We start from the raw sequence: 21,314 nt of genomic DNA, 5'->3' as shown, positions 1-21,314 counted from the left end.
CATTAAGTTCAATAATAACAGTGAAAAATTAAACAATTAATTTTGCATTTAAAAATGCAATCGGAAATATGTATAACCAAAAATGTTTTGTTTACCTGAATATCTTGGAACATGCCGAGCATAGTAAAAATAGAACAAAGACCAGATGCGGTTGTATCAGTGGCCTAAAAATGTCAAAATTAAATTAATGTTCTGAAGCTATTTTCTTGTGATATTAACGCAATTTACTATTCAGTTGGGAATAAGCCACAATTTTACTGTTAAATTAGTTATTTATTCTTAGATATTTTCTAATATAGGTAATATTGTTTCGTATTTTGATAACGATTTCCGAAGTGGAAATCGAAACGTAAATAGACTAATTTCAAAGTAAAATTTTGGCTTATTTCCAACTTAAATAATAAATTCTAATTAATAAAAACTAATACTTTATTTTATATATTAATATTAGGTATACATATATTGTGAGGCAGATAACTGGCCTATTAGAAATATCTCGAGAACTAAAGGCAACAGAATCATGAAAATTGGAATAAAGGGGTTTTGAAGGATGATCTATTAAATGAAAATATTTTCATCTCTTTGCAACTTCCGGTTATACCGGAAGTTGCTTATAACTTCGTTTTTTTAAATGGGACACCCTGTATAGTTTTACATTTTTGGATTCTCCTCAATATCGTCTTTCTTATAATATGAGGTTGTTTAATATTATACAGGGTATTTTAAGATATATTTACGTTTTTTTATTAATTTTGTAGCAATATTCACACCCTGTAGAATTGTAATAGTTTGACATTAAAAACTCTGCTTAAGTTCAAGTGATTTTTAATATAGTCTATTATTGTTAAGAGTCATTAGTATAGCTAATTTTGAAATTTTAATATACAGGGTTGGTCGAAACTAGGAATGAATATTTTCTGAGTTTTCTTAAATGGAACACCCTGTATTTTAGTATTGTAATGAAATCATATTTCATATTACTTTTTCATTTTATAAGTATTCCCTATACCTAACTGCTTTAATTTGTGAGTTATTGGTGATTCAATCTAAACATTACAACAAAAAATACGTAAAATTTTATTAGGTTGGCCGTGAAAATATTCAATCACAAATAATTTTTCAGAAATAAATACATATTAATCCAGATTGATCCTTAAAATTACCAATAATGGTTTAGCTGTCAAAATACCCACGTAGTTAAGATTGTTGGTGCGATTAACAATAACCCATTAGCTCTAGCTCCCAGAGTTACCATATGGTAACGTAAAACACATGATTTTTAAAAATTCTGCAGTATGCCCATGGAATTAGTCAGCCACATATTTTGAGAATTATCGTTTCTAGGAATACTTCAGGCACCCATAAAACGTAACGGATTCGTATTTTAGCCTTTTCTCAACTGTCGAGAGATAATCATATGACAGTGTGGTTTAAATTTATAGAAAAAGATGGACGTCCCTTTTGCGTAAGCAATCTTTGATAGTCTTCTAGTAACTATATTTGCATATTTAAAAAAAAATAAGTTTATTATACCGCAACTTATTATAAATTGCTGTGTTTTATCAACAATTAAATGTAGCGAATTCGGTAGAAATAGTCAAATACACCGTTACCATATCACAGATAATATACGAGTCATATACGAGTATACGAGTCATAATCTTATTTTTTTCAGTCGTGAATTTTTGTTAGCAGAAGTGATAGTGTTACTGGTGCGATGAAAAGATAACTCTGTTGTTACAATAGCATCTACGAGTTGTGATGGTTCAGCATTGGGCACGGTAAAAAGATTTTCTCATGAAGAAAAAGGCCACATTCAAGTAAGTCGGCCACACTATATTGCTGAATACAACAAAATATGGTGGGTACCGACTGGATGGATCAAAGTGTTTCAACCTACCTAGTAGCAATTTGCAGTAAAAATGGTACTGGCAAATTGTAACATGGTTGTTGGATGTTGCAGTCTATAATTCATGGCATTTATATAAAAAAAATTAAAAAAATATATCCTTGCTATCGTTTAGGAGAGAATTGGTCCAAGTTCTTCTCGCAAGATATGGAAGTCATCCCTTATATACTTGGAGACCTAGTCTACATAGACAGAACTTGCCAGATCTTCGTTTTGATCGCTTCGACCATTTTTTACATCAAGCAGTAGAAGGCGATGTGCTGGAGACAGATGTACAACATCTGGATGAACAATGTGTAAAAAATGCAAATTTGGTTTGTGTGTTAATTGTTTTTTAAGATACCACACCAGACGATGAAAATATTCTGAAATAAATATTTAAAAAAAAATTAAACATTTGGGTTTCAAGGATCCTAAAAATTCCTTAAGCGCCCAGCGTTACCTTATGGTAACACCATATAATTTTTTTAAGAAAAGACAGGAAACCGAAAAACTTGTTTTTTGGATTAAATTGTTAACATTTTCATCAAATTAACCCTAAAAGCAGTGCCGTATTTCCCATTACGCAAATTACGCCTAGGCGTAAGGCGGCAAAACTGGGGAGGCGGCAAAATTTCAAACAATTATCAGGAAAACTCTTAAACTGAAATTATATACGGGGCCATCACCCAAAATCTATTTTACGTATAATACAGCTAAAAATGAATGAATGTTTGGTAGGTTTCCAATGAAATCTAAAGTCTCCGCCCCGCCGTAACATGGTCGGGCAGAAGTACAATTGTTGGGAATGATTATTTTATCTGACTGTAACAAAAGGATACCGCTTATCTGCCGCGCGATTGCCGCAAAGAAGCCGCTTTAGATAAGAGCCGCGCTACTGATAGTAGTCAAAGGAAGTCGTAAGTGAACGTCTCGATTTTTCTAGTAAACTACTTACCTACTGGAAATTCCTAGAACATTCAGGAAACCCTGCCGGTAGGTATATAAAGCGAACAGTTACAGAGCTGTGTTTCATCACTCAAAATCTCCCTATGCTAGGCGAACTTGATACTAACGATAGTATCGACACCAGTGCAACCGAAATTGAGAACCTCATCACCGAGGCGATCACGCACGCTATTCCACTTAAACAAATATCCTATACATCACCGGCACTTCCACAATACATCATTGCCAAAATCCAACAAAAAAGACGTCTTCTACGTCAATATAAGGCCAACAGAAATCCACTAATCAAAACAGAATACAACCGAATCTGCGCCAGGATAAAGAGAGAGATATCTGACCTAACGGCTCGCCGGTGGGAAGATACTACCTCAAAACTGGACTACAGAGACGGAAGTAAATTCTGGCACAAATTCAAAGTCCTAACAAAACAAAAATTATCTCAACCATCTCATCTGTTGGTCAACAATCACATAGTCAATTCCCCAGAAGGGAAAGCCGAAGCATTCAAAAATTCGCTTCAAATCAACTTTCAAACCCCAGACAACCCGAACTTTGATCACTTGTTTAAACTCAACACAGAATACATAGTAAATGTTACTCTCAATCACCACGTTCCAGTCTATGATCCTATCATGGACCCCCTCACAAACAGGGAAACGGAGAGCTTTTGCCAAATAGGTAAAAACAGCGCTCCCGGACCTGATGGCATCAACCGAAGATGCCTCAAAAAACTTCCAGAGAGTACCATCCCTCTTCTAACTAAAATATTCAATGCATGTCTCAAAAATAGCCACTTCCCTACTCCTTGGAAAGTGGCCAATACCATCATGCTTTTGAAAAAAGGCAAACCCCCAACCAACGTGGAATCCTATAGACCAATTTCTTTAATCAACACTCTGGGCAAAGTTCTTGAGCTAATCCTAAAAGAGAGGCTCAATGACTTTCTCGAAAACCACAATATCATACCAAAATTTCAATACGGATTCCAGTCAGGTAAATCTACCAAACATGAAATAACTGATTTCACTACTAAATTTACTCAAACCATCAACGATGGTTCATTCGCCATAGCCACATTCCTGGATGTGCAGAAGGCTTTCGATCAAGTCTGGCATGACGGACTTGTTCGGAAACTTCTGGACATCGGGCTACCATTACAATTTATCAAAATTGTACACTCATACCTCCACAACCGAACTGTCAGAGTGAAAATAAGTGATCAAAAGTCCACCCCCTTCATTCCACAAGCTGGAGTCCCCCAGGGTTCAGTCCTAGCACCGCTGTTGTACATTATCTACAACAGCGATATCACTAACCAAAATATCCCAGGCACTCGGCTGGTTCTCTATGCAGACGACACTGCTCTGCTCACAACAACCTCTCGATACAACCCAAGACTCCTCTTCAGAAGAGCCCAGGCTCTGTTGGACGGTGTCGGCGAATGGTGTTGTAAGTGGAGAGTCACGCTGAACGCGAACAAAACAACAACAATTGTGTTTCGCGCCCCTTCTGTGTCACATAGAATCATAATTAATGAAGACGACCAATATCCTCTGAGACTGTTGGGAGAAAGGCTTGTTGTTAGTCCGACTGCGAACTATTTAGGAGTTCTGTTCACCAGGACTCTTAACTGGAACGCAGATCTAAAGGCAACTTTAGATAGGGTAAGGAACAGGGCCAGACTTCTCAACTCTCTCTCTGGACGAATTAGCAAGACACACAAGAAGACTCTCATTCACACTTACAAGACCTTTATTCGACCCGTCATGGAGTACAAATCTTGCCTCTACTCTCTTTGCGCTAGAGCAAAACAAGAGTGGTTGTTGAGCGCTGAACGTAGAATCTTGCGTAGATGTAACTATGAGCACTAGCGATATCCCTCAAACGAAATCCATAACATCTCGAACATCCCCAAAATCACCGAGAGAATAAACTCTCTGAACAAGAACTTCACAATCAAAGTAATCAACGGCCCCCCCCCCCCCTCCGACACACAAGAATCTCTCAAATGTTCCTGTTCATCTTCCGGCCACGTACTCCACCGAAAGCCCAAACGCAAAAAGATTCATTTACCGTCCGCTCTAATGCAAACATGCATTGACGAACTCCCGGTGGAGTACGAAAACATCCTCGAGGCTACCCCGTTAGCCTTCCGTACCCACCTTTAACATCTCCTCTTCCTTACCCCGAACAGGGAGAAGTTGGTTTTTTGCGGTTTCCCAACTTCATTGCACAATTATACCTGTTCGTCCCAAGAAAATAGCCGCAACTATCTTCTCCACTCGAACGCACACTGTCCACGCCGCGCTCAAAGCCACCTCCTGACCGCCGACGAGGGACGCAGGTACGCTTGTACAATGGTTTCTAGGTAGACTGGTCGAGAGCAAAGCACGGACAGTACACGTAAATGTCTATGGAACCAACAACAATCCATCAAACTCTCTTCTCTGTTGACTTCTTAGCCTTCTGGACACCACCGTCCGGCATAACCCAGGATCCAAAAACACCAGGACACGGCGCTTGCCCCAGTGTGTTTTTCGGACTGTTTGCTTTTGCTGCCAACACTATACATTCACTACAAACCCTGAAGAGGACAAAATCCTAAACAGGGACAATCATTGATCGCATTTCCATATAGCATTATATCTATACACGCAAATCAAACAATGATAGTAGTAGTAGTAGAGCTGTGTGCTGTGTGCTATCACCAGACAGTTGAAGATATGAGTGAGAGAGTGACTAGCAGACAGATTGGCTAGACAGAGTGGTTTTAGTAGTGAGATAGTGTTAAGTAGGTGTTATTAGTTATTATTTGTAAAGAAGTAGAAGAGTGAAGAGTATTGAGAATTAGAAATCTGTAAATATTAGTAGGTAAATAGTGCAAGTATTGTTATACTTATAAGTGGACTTGTTGAAATAAAGTAGTAGTTTAAAGTTTTAAAGTGAGTTGTTGGTTTATTGAAGAACGAAGAACCCACGGAAAATACGACGGGTAAAAGTCGTAACAATATTCAATATTGTTCATCCCAGTCAGTTAGTTTAAACTGTTTAAAGTGTCGAGTCCAGTGTCGCAAAATTTTCAACACTATGAGTGACGGCCGAAAACGATTAAGTGGAGCGCAATACAAGACGCTTGCTGAGGAAAAGCGGAGAAAACTTCATGCAGTTTTAGACAAAACAAAAAAATTAAACAACTATTTTTTAATTAAACCTACAACTACAACTTCCAAAGCGCAAACACATGATTCGGATTCGGAATCGGAGACTGTTACTGCTGTGTCTGCTGTACCTATACCACCAGATAATGCGGAAGCGATTGACACGGAGCCAAGTGAGAGTGAGTATCGATTATGTCATTATGTGAATAAATGTGTTTTTTAACTACATTGCTACTCTTTGACTCTTTGGGCATCTCTTTGGCTCTTTGGCATATTTTAAATTTTCATTTAAATGGAATGTCCTGATTCTGATTGCCCTGTATATTTTGGGCTGAAATGAAACATCATTTTCTCAATTTTCGACACTTATATGGTATGTTCGTTTCTTCGTACGTAACTGTTAATAATTGTTAGTCCTATCAAAAAAAATCATTGGGGGTAACTTTAAAACGGTAAACACAAATTTTAAAATTACCATCTCGTTTATGATATGGGGGAAAATAAAAAAATTACAATTTTGAAATGACTTCATAAATCCTTAATTAGTAGAGTTACAAAAAAATGTTTGATGTAAAATTTTATTTATGAAAGTTTTACAATATTATACCATCTTCGATTATCAAAATGCAAATTTTTAGTTTAGAGGCATATTCGCATATTCGCATATTTTATTGTTCTAGGGTCAGAATCTAAAATAGAAGCATCTGCATGTGCATCAGCTTCAGTAAATCCACAATGTTTACAAGCAGTTATCAGTAACGACCCTGCCGAATGGAAGGCCAACGATGCTACTATCGATTATTTGTTGTCCTTACCAAATGAAATATGCCAAAATACAGATGAGGATTTTTCACTAACAAAAACTGTTATTGGCAATAAGACACGGTATCTTACTAAGAACGTTTTCCGTCGGAAACTTGCCAATGAGGAAGAACAACCTCGTAGATACTTAATATATTCACCATCAAAGAAATCCCTGTTTTGCATTCCATGTCGTCTTTTCGGAGGAACCTCAAAAATGGCCACTGATGGCGTAAATGATTGGAGTAATGTAAATAAAATTTTGAATTTACATGAAAACTCCCATGAACACGCCAAATCCCAAGTAACCTTATTGCGGCGTCAACAAAAGCAAAACCAAATTGATTCATTGCTGTGTCAGCAAATAAGGCTCGAAGAAGATTACTGGCGAAAAGTGTTAAAGCGGGTGGTTGCAGTGACTAAAAAATTGGCTTCCAGAGGTTTACCGTTTAGAGGAACAGTTGAAAAATTCGGCAATCCAAACAACGGAAACTTCATGATGTGTCTGGAGCTCATAGCGGAATTTGATCCGTTTTTAGCCACGCATGTATCTCAGCACGGAAATCCGGGAAGTGGTAAAACGTCATACCTCTCATCTACAATATGTGAAGAATTTATCGACTTAATGTCGACTGAGGTTCTGAATCACATTATGTCCGAAATTGGAAAGTCAAAATACTATTCAATTATAATTGACTCAACACCCGACATGGCACATATTGATCAATTATCCGTAATCATCAGATATGTTACAGAAAATGGAAAACCAGTAGAGCGCTTCGTTGGCTTTTTGCCAAATGTGGGACATAAATCTGAAGATATGGAAAATGCTGTAATTTCTAAATTGGAGAAGCACAATTTGGAATTAAAACATTGTCGAGGTCAGTCCTACGACAACGCTAGTAATATGTCCGGCTGTTACAGTGGTTTACAAGCAAGGATTTTGAAACGCAACCCGCTCGCTGATTACCTACCATGTGCCGCCCATTCATTGAATTTGGTTGGCGTCTGCGCTGCCGAATGTGCCGGAGAGGCTGTAAGGTTTTTTGAAACGGTGCAGAGCCTATATACTTTTTTCTCGGCCTCTACTCGTCGTTGGGAAATTCTACTTTCCAACTTAAAACCCGGCGCTAAAGTTCCAAAACGGGTCGACGGAACAAGATGGTCTGCACGCCATGATGCTTTAATGAGCTTACGTGGGAGCTGGAGCAATTATTTAAATGCTTTGACAACAATTGAAGAAGCGGTTTCAGAAAAACCAACGGTTCGAACGGAGGCAGCTGGGATTAAACGTCGCTTAAACCGTTTCGATTGTGCCTTCATGTCGGTTTTTTGGGAAGTGATATTAGAGCGTTTCCATAAAACCAGCAAAACTCTTCAGGGCGTCGATATCGATACTGGCGACGTAACTAGACTCTTTTTATCATTGATAAATTTTGTCAAATCTTTGCGAAATACTGCCATGTTTGAAACGTACATTGACAAAGCCAAAAATATTATGGATGAAAGATACGATGATGACCATCAAAGAAATCGGAGACGTAAACTTTTCCCAGATGAAAATAGGGATGGTGACACAATTCTGACAGGAAGGGAACAGCTAAAAGTGGACACATATTTTTCTATACTTGATAAGGTTTCAATGGAACTGAACAAAAGATATGAAGCATATGACAGTGTTTTCAAAAAATTTGGATTCTTTTACGTTATAAAAGAAAGTTCGCAAGAACAGTTAATCAAAAGTGCCAGGTACCTACAGGAATGTTATAAGGACGATCTGGAGGATGCGTTTCCAACAGAATGTTTGCATTTCTCGGAACTGTTAAAAGAAACAGACATAAAATACGAAAAATGCACTTTATCAAATATGCTCTCGCACATTCGACAATACAATTTGGAAGCAGTTTTCCCCAACGTTGAAATCGCCCTACGTATATTTGTTGCTATGGCTGTCACAGTTTGTTCGGCGGAGCGCTCATTTTCTACCCTCAAACGATTAAAGACGTATTTAAGATCAACAATGGAACAAGAGCGATTAAATGCATTGACAATTTTGACGATAGAATCTGATTTGACAACAAGCTTAGATTTTGATAATATTATAAACTCGTTTGCGGCTATGAAATCCCGGCGAAAACTAATATAATATTATTATAGTTCATATAGTTGTGAAAATAAATATTTAAATTTAAAATTCTGGTTTTATTGCTGTTTTACCTAGCTAACCTAAGGGCGGCATTTTTTAACTGGCGTAGAGCGGAAAATTGGTAAATCCGGCACTGCCTAAAAGTAAAGATTGTTAAATAAAAAAAAACTTGGGCGTTAATGGGTTAAGCACAAATTAAAGCAGTTAGGTATAGGGAATGCTTAAGAAATAAAAAAATACCATAAAATATCATTTCATTACAATACTAAAATACAGGGTGTTCCATTTAAGAAAACTCAGAAAATACTCATTCTGAGTTACGACCAACCTTGTATATTAAAATTAAAAATTTATCTATACTAAGGATTCTTAACAATAGTAGACTATATTAAAAATCATTTGAACGTAAGTAGAGTTTTAGATGTCAAAGTACTACAATTCTACAGGGTGTGAATATTGCTACGAAATTAATAAAAAAACGTAATTATCTTTTAAAATACCCTGTATAACATTACAAAACCTCATATTTTAAGAAAGAAGACATCGAAGAGAATCCAAAAATGTAAAAATATACAGGGTGTTCCATTTAAAATGTAAAACGTTGGAAGTAGCAAATAGATGAAAATATTTTCATTAAACAGATGACTCTTCAAAACCCCTTAATTCAAATTTTCATGATTCTGTTGCCTTTAGTTCTCGAGATATTTCTAATAGGCCCTTTATTTGCCTCACCGTGTACATTGTTATTAAAACCAACTAATATAAAAATAAAGCTATTTTAAACGCTTTAATATTTTTTCTACAAAGGTGTTAAAAATGCAATTATTAGCACTCCATAGGAACCTTAAAAATGTCACTTTAAAGCACTGGGTGCTTTAAAATTCTTAAGGCACTGCAGTTAAAAGTGAAATGTCAAATTTTGAAAGCGAACGTCACAAATATTTTTATTTCATTTATTAACATTAATAGTACAATTTGCGCAATTAGAGAATTTGCGTTTGTAGAAAAAATATTGTATGATATACGTACATCTTTAAGGCACTCATGTGAATTGCAGAATTCGCTTCGCTCATTCTGCAAACCTTCACATGCGTGCCAACCCGTGCCTATATGAGATTTTCTCTCGCGGTTTCAGAAAATTGCGCACATCTTTTACTTTATCGTACTATATAAGTAGTATAGTATAATAGATAAAGTTATAGGATCGTGGTAGATAGGTTTCAGATTTCACTTTTTTTCGACGTTTTGAGTCCCCCTGAGTCTAAAAAGCAAATAAAAAAAACATGTCGGAAGTATGTACGTACGTACGTATGTACGTATGTACATACGTACGTATGTCGCCACCGCCCAGCAAAAACTACCGGACCGATTTTGATGAAGTTCGGTATGAGTAAGTCGAGAATTTTGTCGAGAAACTAAGCTTTTAAAAAAAACCTCTTAAAGGGGGGCCGAAATAGGAAGGTTATTTAGGGCCCATTTTCGCAAATTTTGACCGAAATGAATGAAATTCAACTCAAAGTAAGCTCATCTATAGGTAAATAAAAATTAGGAATTTGACATTTCCAAATTCAAAATGGCGGCAAGCATGGCCGACTGCCCACCCGACACATTTCCCTACCTATCTAAAAACTTGTTTAAGGTAAGTTTAATTTGAAAAAGTCGTTATATAGCCTAAAGATGGGGCTATAAGAAGGATGTTATCGTTTTTCAGAAAAAGTTACAGGTTGCCTATATTTAAGGGGTCAAAACTTGACATAAATTAGAACTAGATTTTCTTAAAAATGGCTCCAAAGGAATTTTTTTATTTTTTGATATATTTTGATATCTCATCAGCAAATTGAATGACATTAGTCAGATTTCTTAACTCCCCATAGGAGGGGAGTTATGAATTTTTTATAAAAAAATATTCGAGTGTCCGTAACTTCCTTCTTAATAGAAACTAAAATTTGAAATTTTGCCGACGTATATGGTACTTTAGTGTCTATTATTACAATAAATTTTCCCAAAAACATGGCTTCCGGTTGAACCGGAAATGAATAAAACATATTAATTTTTTTAGATACGCCCTGTATATTTTTACACGTTTTGAAAGAATGTAAAATTATCTTTTTAATGACATAAAATTTATTGCAGTAAGTCAAAAACTCAAAAAGTTACGGTAAATAGAAATTTTGCTATAATCTTATGTGTGTCCTCTCTCACGCGATCATAGCAGAGCATTATTGTAGGACAGTCAATGAGGGTGTTTGGCGGCTCCGAATTCCATCCTACTACACTGATGTACTTGATATTTTCACAGTAAGTAGGGAATAGCTCAAGAAATAAAATCTACCCTATATACTATGGAGCTTTTATCTTGGGGCGGTTCCCACTTCTTCAAGGGGGTGGAAAATTTGTTGGTCAAAATAAGCACGGAAGTGGCTAAAGAACCTATTTCTAAGCAAAAACTGGTCCATACTTTTTTTTGAGAACTCAATACTTTTTTAGTTATGCGTAGTTAAAAATTGGCCATTTTCATTGAAATATGACACCTTTTCGGACGGATTTTTTGTGAATACCTTAAAAACTATGCATCGAACTAAAAACACTATATAAAACATTTTTTAGGTTATAAATAATAAAGAGATTCGTTCCTTCGTAAATGTTCTATTTATAATACAAAAAGAGATATGGTAGGTGAAAATAGTTTGTTTTTTGGTGCATGCTCAAATTGGTGTATTCAACTTGAAATAACAGAAGAACGGTAGGTGTTAGGTGTATAATGCTACCAACACCTTTTGTAGTGTTTGAAAAGGCCTTTAAAACGAGCACCGTTAAATGCCGGTTACATACAAACTAAGCGAGATATGGTGCAAAAAAATATATGACTAATGTACTTTAAGGAAAAATGAATAGTATATATGTTACAGTTCAAGTTGATTCTCAGTTAGAGTTGACTCCAACTAGTTGGAGTCAACTCCAACTGAAACGAGCAGTAAAAGTTGATTTTAAAAATTTAAATCAACTTTTACTAGTTGGAGTTGACTCTTCCTGGATCGATTCAGTAAATGTTGATTATACGAGAATCTAAAGTGCATTTTTGATGAGTGTGCGTTTCTTTGTTTTGACCGTTTCAACTACTTGTTAGTATAGTCTGTAACGTTGCCCCCGTTAGGTAAATTATGCTGATTCGATTTTTTGCATAAACTTACTCAAAGAAATACATCCGTATAGCAATCCTTATAACAAATACACAGGGTGTCACGCGGTACCGCGGTCGAAAAATTGTTTAACCAATTTTTGTTAACCAAATTCACAAAAATAATTTTTATCTACTCTATCTCATATTATGTAAAGCAGCGGTTCTCAATCTGTGGTACACGTACCACCGGTGGTACATATCATTATTTGCGGTGATACACAAAACACACAAAAACTTAAAATAGTAGTACATAGTAAGTCTTGATTATACAATCTAAAAATATAGAAATATAATACGAGAAACTTGAGATGGTATTGTCCTTTTCATGATCATTTTTCAGTGCGTCACAAATGATAGGAAAAAGGGTAAGTCCGTGATAATACACATTTATGACATTTATTCTAACATGACATTTTAGTTAAATCTGACAGTTGTCACATTTTATTTTCAATTTAGAATAAAAACAAATCAAATGTGTTTCTTGCATTTATAAAATGGTATTTTCTTTGAATTGTATAGTCTTATAAATTATACAGATTATATTTGTAATATTATTATCTAATTAAAAAAAATTAGTTTTTTTAATTATGGCGCCATCTATCGACAACTAGAATAATCACAGAACTAGAAGTAATCACCGACGTGCCTTTTTTCTGTCACATACAATTTAATGCTTTAGAAAGAAATCGAAAAACTGTGACGCACTGAAAGATGATCATGAGAAAAAGAATACATGACTCAAAAAGATTGAGAACCACTGATGTAAAGGTTTTATTGTGTGAAAATTGTAAACATAGATAGCAGTACATGAAGGGTTTAAAGTGTGTCTGAAGTAACAATCTATTCTGTATGAATATAATTGCGAAACACTACAGAATTTTACTTTTTGACATAAATTTTATTAATAATAAGATAAATTTTGTTCAATATTTTTAATAATTAAAGTAAATAAATTTTAATTTCACTCAAATAAATAATCGATTGCTGCCATTGACCACTTACATTTAATCTCGGTTAATTTTATTATTAATCGCGGCAGGTAAAGTAACATTCTTCTTTCAATACAACAAAGTGTTACTTTACTGCCGAAAATGAGGGCAAATGAGTACAATAATGAATGATTTTAGTGAAGTCAGAAACTAAAAAAAATCAAAGATTAAAGCTACCTCTATAAGATCCTGAAGAAATTTTTGTCATTATTTCATTAATAATATATTATTTTTAATTATCAACAATGAGCGCTAAGCGTATATTGAGGCGGCCGTCAATGTGAGTGCGAATAAGCACTCACATTGGACGGCACCATTGGACGGCCGGAATGGTGCATCTCTTTAGCACTCACCATTGACGGCCGCCTAATACGCACTTAACGCTCATTGTTAATAATTATAGATAAAGCTTAGTAATAAAATGGTGACAAAAAATTTCTGCTGGATCTTGTAAAGGGGGCTATAAACTTTGATTTGGTCACTTTCTGACTTTCATAATAATGGATTTTAACCGAGTTATTAAGCCTTGAAAATGGCTATTTTCGCATTTTTCAAATTTTAAATCGCGTATAACTCGACAACAATCAATTTTAGAGAAAAATCACAGAATACCTTTTTTTGCTCAGAATAACCCAAACGACCTAAAAAAAATTACTCGAAGTGAAAAAATTATTTTTGTGAATTTGTCTAAAAAAATTGTTTAAACAATATATCGATCAAGGTACTGCCTGGTACCCAGTATATTTGTTATAAGGACCTCTTTTTTAGTAAGTTTGTGCAAAAAATTCGAATCGAAGTAATTTACCTAACGGGAGCGACGATACAGTCTAGACTAATTTGAACATATTCAGTAACATTTAATTTCTAGAATCGGCTGTTTGTGTGAATCAGAATCAACTTTTACTAAATGGCATTGGGAAGAGTATACTTTTCCTAGTTGGAGTCTACTTTTACTAGTAAATGTTGAATATAAATCTTCATTTTATATTTATAATCAACTTTTACTGAAACCAGCCGTTAGAGTTGACTCCAACTAGTTGGAGTCAACTCCAACTGGATAATCAACTTGAACTGTAACATATACATTTAACTCCCCATCCACCATAATTTAAATGCATTGTTTTTCTTTTGCAATACCTTTTAATATAGTGTTATTTCTACTTTCAAAAAGTTGAACGGGCTTAAAATGAATGGTTTTTGTAAAACATGTGATCAAATTATAGAATGAATTTTTAAATTTTCTTAAAACTCTCCCTTTTTCTCCATGTAATTCGAAAATAAAAATATTTCACCCCTGAGAAGTGGTGGGAACCTCCCCCATGATAAAAGCGCCATAGTATATAGGATATACTTTGAATTAGGAGATTAGGCTACTCATAAAATTTCATTAAAATCCATGCAGTAGGATAGAATTCAGAGATAATATCTTGTTCTTAATCTCGCGCATTGACTGGCTAATCGAAATAGAATGAAATGCAAATATTGTAAACTATTAATTTCTCAGAAAAATGAACTAATTTGAAATTAAAGTATGACTATAATATTCTATTTATTTATGCAATAATCTATACATCTATAGTGTGTCCCCGAAATATGGCATCGAACATTTTCTCAAATGCAAGAATTAATGATGCGTAGAACCATAAAATATTTTCAAGTACAGAATGTGTTTCTAAAATACCAAAATAACGAGTAATTTTGTTATTTTTATAGAATGCCAGTATCTAGTACCATAACGATAATATATCGGTACGATAAAGTTCTCGGGCGGCCCTTCCGTCCAGCGTTTTTTTCTGGGAAATTATACGCGTTGTAGTTCCTTCTAGTCTCCTAACTATACTCCCTCGACAATCTAATAGACTCGTCCGCTCAGATAGTGACTCAGTTTACTCAGTATCACCATATTGTTGAATCAGTGCGCTTCGTGTGAAAGATTCTCTCATCAAGCGACCACCGGCGTCACCAACTCTGAATAAAAATTAATTTTATTTTTCCCCTTAAAACCTAAAATAATATCCTTTTATCATGTAATAAAAGGCGCCGCGGATGTGGTCGATGATATGAAAATTCCATATTCTGTTTCACGGGTTTGTTGTAGATGGTCACTTACCATATATTTTTCAACGTTAAAATATAAATTTCAATGTTAAAATATATTTTTCAATGTTAAATGTTGGCGGCATCATTAGTCACATTTTATATAAAGGTAATAATAATAAAACAGAAAAACGTCGTCTCTTTTTAAAGCAAATGGCTTTATCGTTGATGAAACCTCATCCTTTTTGTAAAATTTTGTAAAGAAAGGCAAAAGTTGGATATGTGAGAGAAAATTTCACGCGGGACCACTCGCGTAACAACCTACCTATAGCGACCAATGCCGGGATAAAATTGTGCTTGTAACACTTGTATCATAAATAACTATTAAGGTGAAACAGTAGCGATCAACAGGTAGCGAAAACGCGTTCCAAGATTGCGGCTGTAATTTTGAATATTTTTTCGAGATATTTGGCACACCTATTCGTAATATAATAAAGATTGGCGGTACAGAGCCCAATTTGAAAAATATATTAATATGTGGAAATTACTCTGTAATTAAATACAATATTAAAAAAACGAGCCTGTACCGCCATTAAGAAGAACAAAAAAATACACTTTCTTCAAATAAGCTTTTTTGTCCGATGCCTAGATTTTGTGTCATTTTGGAACTACTAATGAAATAAAAAATTTTGGTAGTTCCAAAATGGCACAAAATCTAGGCATCGGATAAAAAAGTTTATTTGAAAAAAGTGTATTTTTTTGTTTTTCTTAATGGCGGTACAGGCTCGTTTTTTAATATTGTATTTAATTACAGAGTAATTTCCACATATTAATATATTTTTCAAATTGGGCTCTGTACCGCCATTCTTTATTATATTACGAATACGTGTGCCAAATATCTCGAAAAAATATTCAAAATTACAGCCGCAATCTTGGAACCCGTTTTTGCTACCTGTTGATCGCTACGGTTTCCTCTTAAGGTCATGTAATATCGATCTGTGAAAAACGTATATTTTTGGAAGTGCGAAGTGGCATTCGGATTTTTGCAGATAAAGTTAGGTGACAAGTTCAACAATAATAATTGACTTATGCCTCAAATATGCCCGGAACAATAATAAAAAATTAAAATATTTAAAAATTTCAAAAAACATCGAATTTTTTCTATTTTCTTTGCTTATAACTTTAAAACGATTCGTTTTGGAACAAAGTCGTATAAAAATAAAATAAAGATATTGAATTTTATATGATAAACGACTGGTTAAAATTTCATAAATTATTACCCTTTCTGCGAAATAGCATTAAATACAAAATAAGGGGGCAAATTAATCCCGTTTTTATTCAATGTTTTTCAACCACTTTGGTTGCATTTTGAACTTTCGTAATTAGCTTAGAAAATTATTACAACATACTTAAATCGGTCACCAAATTTCATTAAAATCTACCTAATTGATTTTGCAGAATAAATTTGCAATCTAATTTTTTTTTTTTAAAGTTAAAATTTTTTAAAAACTTTCTGAAGAAAATGTAGACCATTTAGAAATTTGCTATTTTTTACATATAAAGAGGTTCTCTACCTATATAATACACTTTATAGAATTAAAATCGGATTATTTAAGCGGCCTCAGTACTGTTTTAAAGTTATAAACAATTTTTTGGCTTATAGACAAATACAGTGAGTACGATTGAGTTGGCATAAATTCATTTTCTCGAGAACAGGAGTCTCTGGAGATAAATCCCGAAACAGGTCGATTTTTTATATTTAAATTATAATTTTTTGGCATATATTTCATACAAGTGACGTCGTCCATCTGTAGGCCAATCAAGTTAGGTTTTTACTAGACATAACGGAAAAGACGAGGTTTGACAGTTGAAATGTGTAGTATGAGTTATTACAAAAAGACTACCATCTTGGGATTCATCAATTTTTTAGTGGAACATTTTTTAAATAAACAATCAAAACGTCAAACTTAGTTTTTTGCTCATAACTTAAAAACTTGCTTATTTAGAAATTTGACGTCCACAGATAACTTTTTCAGAAAAAAAAGATACATCGAATGAGATACGCTAAATGAAAATCGGTTAATAAACAAAAAAGTTATTGCAAAACGGAAGACAAAATCACTGTTTTTGAATATTGTTAATAACAATTTTATTGTTTATTACAATATGTTTTAATATAACTAAAATTGAGGGCATTATGGTGTTTGAATGGTGTGCAAAAAATGGTCCAGATCTGTTAAATAGTTTTCGCAAAATTGAATTTGTTTATAAATTTTTTTGAAAAACGAGCTAATTTCTGAGGCTGGTCCAGTTAATATGGCTGAATGTATCTCAATAATCCGGGGCTCATTTCCTTCGTTAAGATATATACTAACAGCGTATGAAAAAAAAGTAAAAAAAAATACATATACGTACACAAAATTATTTGTTAATAAATAGCAATTTTTAAGCTTATAAACAATTAAAATAATTTCGTAGAAATTAGATCAAATTAAATGGCAATAAAAACGGGGAGACAAAAATCCAGAGTCAATGCTATGGAAATGAGGTTCCTGAGGAAAATAGCAAACAGAAAAAGGACAGACAAAATACGAAACGAAACAATTAGACAAAACCTAAAACTAGAACCAATCAATGAAAAAATAGTAGAAGGACAACTTAGATGGTTCGGGCACGTGTGTAGAATGTCGAACGAGAGGCTAACAAAACGAGTGTTCGAAACGAGAGTGCAGGGGAAAAACAAAAGAGGGAGACCAAGAGTTATGTGGGTAGATGAAATCAGGAAAGAAGTCGAGAAGAAGGGATTGACATTGGAAAGTGCAAGAAACCTAGCGCAAGATCGGAAAGCATGGAGACTACAATGCCAAACTCAACTCCACCAGCCTTACACCTAAAGGTAGAAAGGCTTAGGACTAAGTAAAAGTAAAAAGTAAAAAATACGGAAAAACTGGTTAAAATACACAACTTGTAAAAAAAAATTTTTGGTCCTACGACCCTTGGGGTCTGAGATAGCCCCTTTTTTTGAAAAAATCACTGTTAGGTTAATTAACAACACTAAGATCTGAAATTAACCAATATTTTAATAAGAAAAGTCAAAGTTTTTAGCAAAGTTTTTAGCAAAGTTTTTAGCAAGAAAAAATGTTAAAAATTGTTTATACAGTAGTGCTATAAACAAAAAGTATTTTGCATTCCGACTAAAGTAAAAAATAGCGGGCGTAGTCGACTGACTGAATAGTGGGCGCGGTTGGCGACCGGCAGCAACTCCTAAAATTACGTTATACCGACCACAAAAATCAACTTTAAAGTGAATAACAAATTTTCGTCATTCCTTATGTTTTCGAGGTCTCCGAATCCGAATATGGAGTTTATTTTTTTCTAGAGTTAGTGGAACATGTTCAAAAATCAAATTTTATGCCAAAATGCGATAAATCAATTTTGATGATTTTTCAATTTTAACTCACTGTATTTTTGGTCGCTGTAAATATTTCCTTTTGAAAATTTTAATGTGCTATCTTTGAAGCATTTAGATAACAATGAGTTTTGTCTAAAATGATTAAACACATTAAAAGAGAAGTTGTTAATTTTTAAACATTTTGTCGTCAGATTTCGTTAGTTTCATGCTTACTTAAAAAAGTTGAGTGACAAACTTTTAAGTTTATAATTTTAACTAACACAGAAATAAAATATAATTCATGAAGAAGTTTTCCAAAAAAAAATAATTTAAAATATGCAATAGGAAAAATGTTATGTGACTTTATAGACGAGCGGCACACTGGCACACCCCAAAAAAAGCTTATTTCTCGAGATACTGATACTAATTTTGGTAATAGGTACTTTATATTTTTGATGGTGCTGAAAACGAAAATTAGGGTTGTTTTGAATTTTAGGTGGGGGAACATTATCAAAATCGCAACTTTACCCTAAAAATAAAAATCACGTTTTTGCGTTTAAATTGCTACAACTCAGTTCCATTGTAATATTTTTTTCTAAAATTTTTATAGTATCTATATATTTCTCACCATTCTGAAGACAATGGGACCTGCTTCAATATTTCTGTCTTGCTATGAAGAAAGTTATAAATTGTTTGAAGTAAAAGGTGCAGATTCTTGAATTGCAAAGTTTAATCGCAAAAGTTGAGTGGCAAAATTTGAAATTTAGCTGTTCAATTAATTTTATGTTAAAATCTAGAGTACAGAGAACAAAATGTTTTATAGAAAAAAGGTGGTGTAACTTTTAATTTTAAGAAAAACGTGATTTCACTTTTTTTATTTTTAGGGTAAAATTTCGATTTTGACAATGTTTCCCGATCTAAAATTCAAAATAAAACTCATTTTCGTTTTCAGCACCATCAAAAACATAAAGTAAGACCAAAATTAGCCATTCACCACAGTGTGGTTGATATCTCGAGAAATGAGCGTTTTTTTTTTTGGGGAGTACCATTCGTTTATAAGGTCGCGTAACTTTTTTTCTGTTGCATATTTTGACTTGAAATTTTCCAGAAAACTTCTTCAGGACCTATGTTTTAATGCTGCGTTGATTAAAATTATAAACTAAACAGTTTGTCACCCAACTTTTATAAGTTAACAGAAAACTAATGAAAAAATTGTTTAAACAATTTTCCGGCCGCGGTAGCTCTTGGTACCCTTTGGATTTGTTATAAGGAACTTTTTTTGAGTAAGTTTGTGCAAAACATAAGAATCGGAATAATTTACCTAACGGGGCCGACGATATAGCCTGGTCTACACACGGATTCAAAATAGAGAATAAAAAATGGCCTATACCTACCAATCGGGTTCTACTGTACCAAGTTTACTATTTTTTTATCTATGGTACCACATTAAAATAATAATGTTTATCTTATTTTCATTGCAAAATTATCCAAAACAAAGCAGCTAATGGGATGTATAAACCTTTTTTAAGTGGCCTTTTTATTGTCATTTTTTAAATTTATTTATTTAAAATATAATTTTACTAAATAAATGTGCAAGATAATAATATTCATAAAATGCAAGTTTCTACCAAAATATATAAATATATGTAATATTAAGCTTCAAATCCGGTATACTGTCAATGTTAAAAATGGGCTGCAACGGTCTAGCGCTAGCGAATGGTAGTCCGCGAATTTATTCTCATTCGGCTACGCCCATTATTTTTTTTTACTTTAGTCGCAACGCAAAATACTTTTTGTTTATAACACTACCGTTTTAACAATTTTTAACATTTTTTCTTGCTAAAAACTTTGTTAAAAACTTTGACTTTTCTTATAAAATATTGGTTAATTTCAGATCTTAGTGTTGTTAATTAACGTAACAGTGATTTTTTCAAAAAAGGGGCAATTTTTTCAAAACAACCCTAATTTTCGTTTTCAGCACCATCAAAAATATAAAGTATTACCAAAATTAGTATCAGTATCTCGAGAAATAAGCTTTTTTTGGGGTGTGCCAGTGTGCCGCTCGTCTATAAAGTCACATAACATTTTTCCTATTGCATATTTTAAATTCAATTTTTTTGGAAAACTTCTTCATAAATTATATTTTATTTCTGTGTTAGTTAAAATTATAAACTTAAAAGTTTGTCACTCAACTTTTTTAAGTAAGCATGAAACTAACGAAATCTGACGACAAAATGTTTAAAAATTAACAACTTCCCTTTTAATGTGTTTAATCATTTTGGATAAAACTCATTGTTATCTAAATGCTTCAAAGATAGCACAGTAAAATTTTCAAAAGGAAATATTTACAGCGACCAAAAATACAGTGAGTTAAAATTGAAAAATCATCAAAATTGATTTATCGCATTTTGGCATAAAATTTGATTTTTGAACATGTTCCACTAATTCTAGAAAAAAATAAACTCCATATTCGGATTCGGAGACCTCGAAAACATAAGGAATGACGAAAATTTGTTATTCACTTTAAAGTTGATTTTTGTGGTTGCGGAAAGTTGTGTTTAAAATACTTTTTGTTGATAACACTACTGTTTAAACAATTTTTAACATTTTTTCTTGCTAAAAACTTTGTTAAAAACTTTGACTTTTCTTATAAAATATTGGTTAATTTCAGATCTTAGTGTTGTTAATTAACGTAACAGCGATTTTTTCAAAAAAAGGGGCTATCTCAGACCCCAAGGGTCGTGCGACCTAAAA

General features: G+C 33.7%; 1 protein-coding gene across 20 annotated transcripts in view; it reads right to left on the bottom strand.

The window, feature by feature from the left end:
* LOC126882335 (cytochrome P450 4C1-like) overlaps positions 1-21,314 on the bottom strand; it is a 389,204-nt gene that overhangs the window by 224,488 nt on the left and 143,402 nt on the right. For 6 of the 20 annotated variants that reach the window (XM_050647215.1, XM_050647217.1, XM_050647229.1 and 3 more), the window contains one exon: positions 96-164. The exons of the other annotated variants lie outside the window; for them this stretch is intronic. In XM_050647215.1, the coding sequence (XP_050503172.1) occupies positions 96-164 (69 nt within the window). The remainder of the gene's footprint in view (positions 1-95; positions 165-21,314) is intronic. 20 annotated transcript variants of the gene reach the window in all.

The sequence above is a fragment of the Diabrotica virgifera genome, chromosome 3 (genome assembly GCF_917563875.1).
Source record: "Diabrotica virgifera virgifera chromosome 3, PGI_DIABVI_V3a".
NCBI classification, from domain to species: domain Eukaryota; kingdom Metazoa; phylum Arthropoda; class Insecta; order Coleoptera; family Chrysomelidae; genus Diabrotica; species Diabrotica virgifera.
This window is presented reverse-complemented; position numbering and strand designations above follow the sequence as displayed.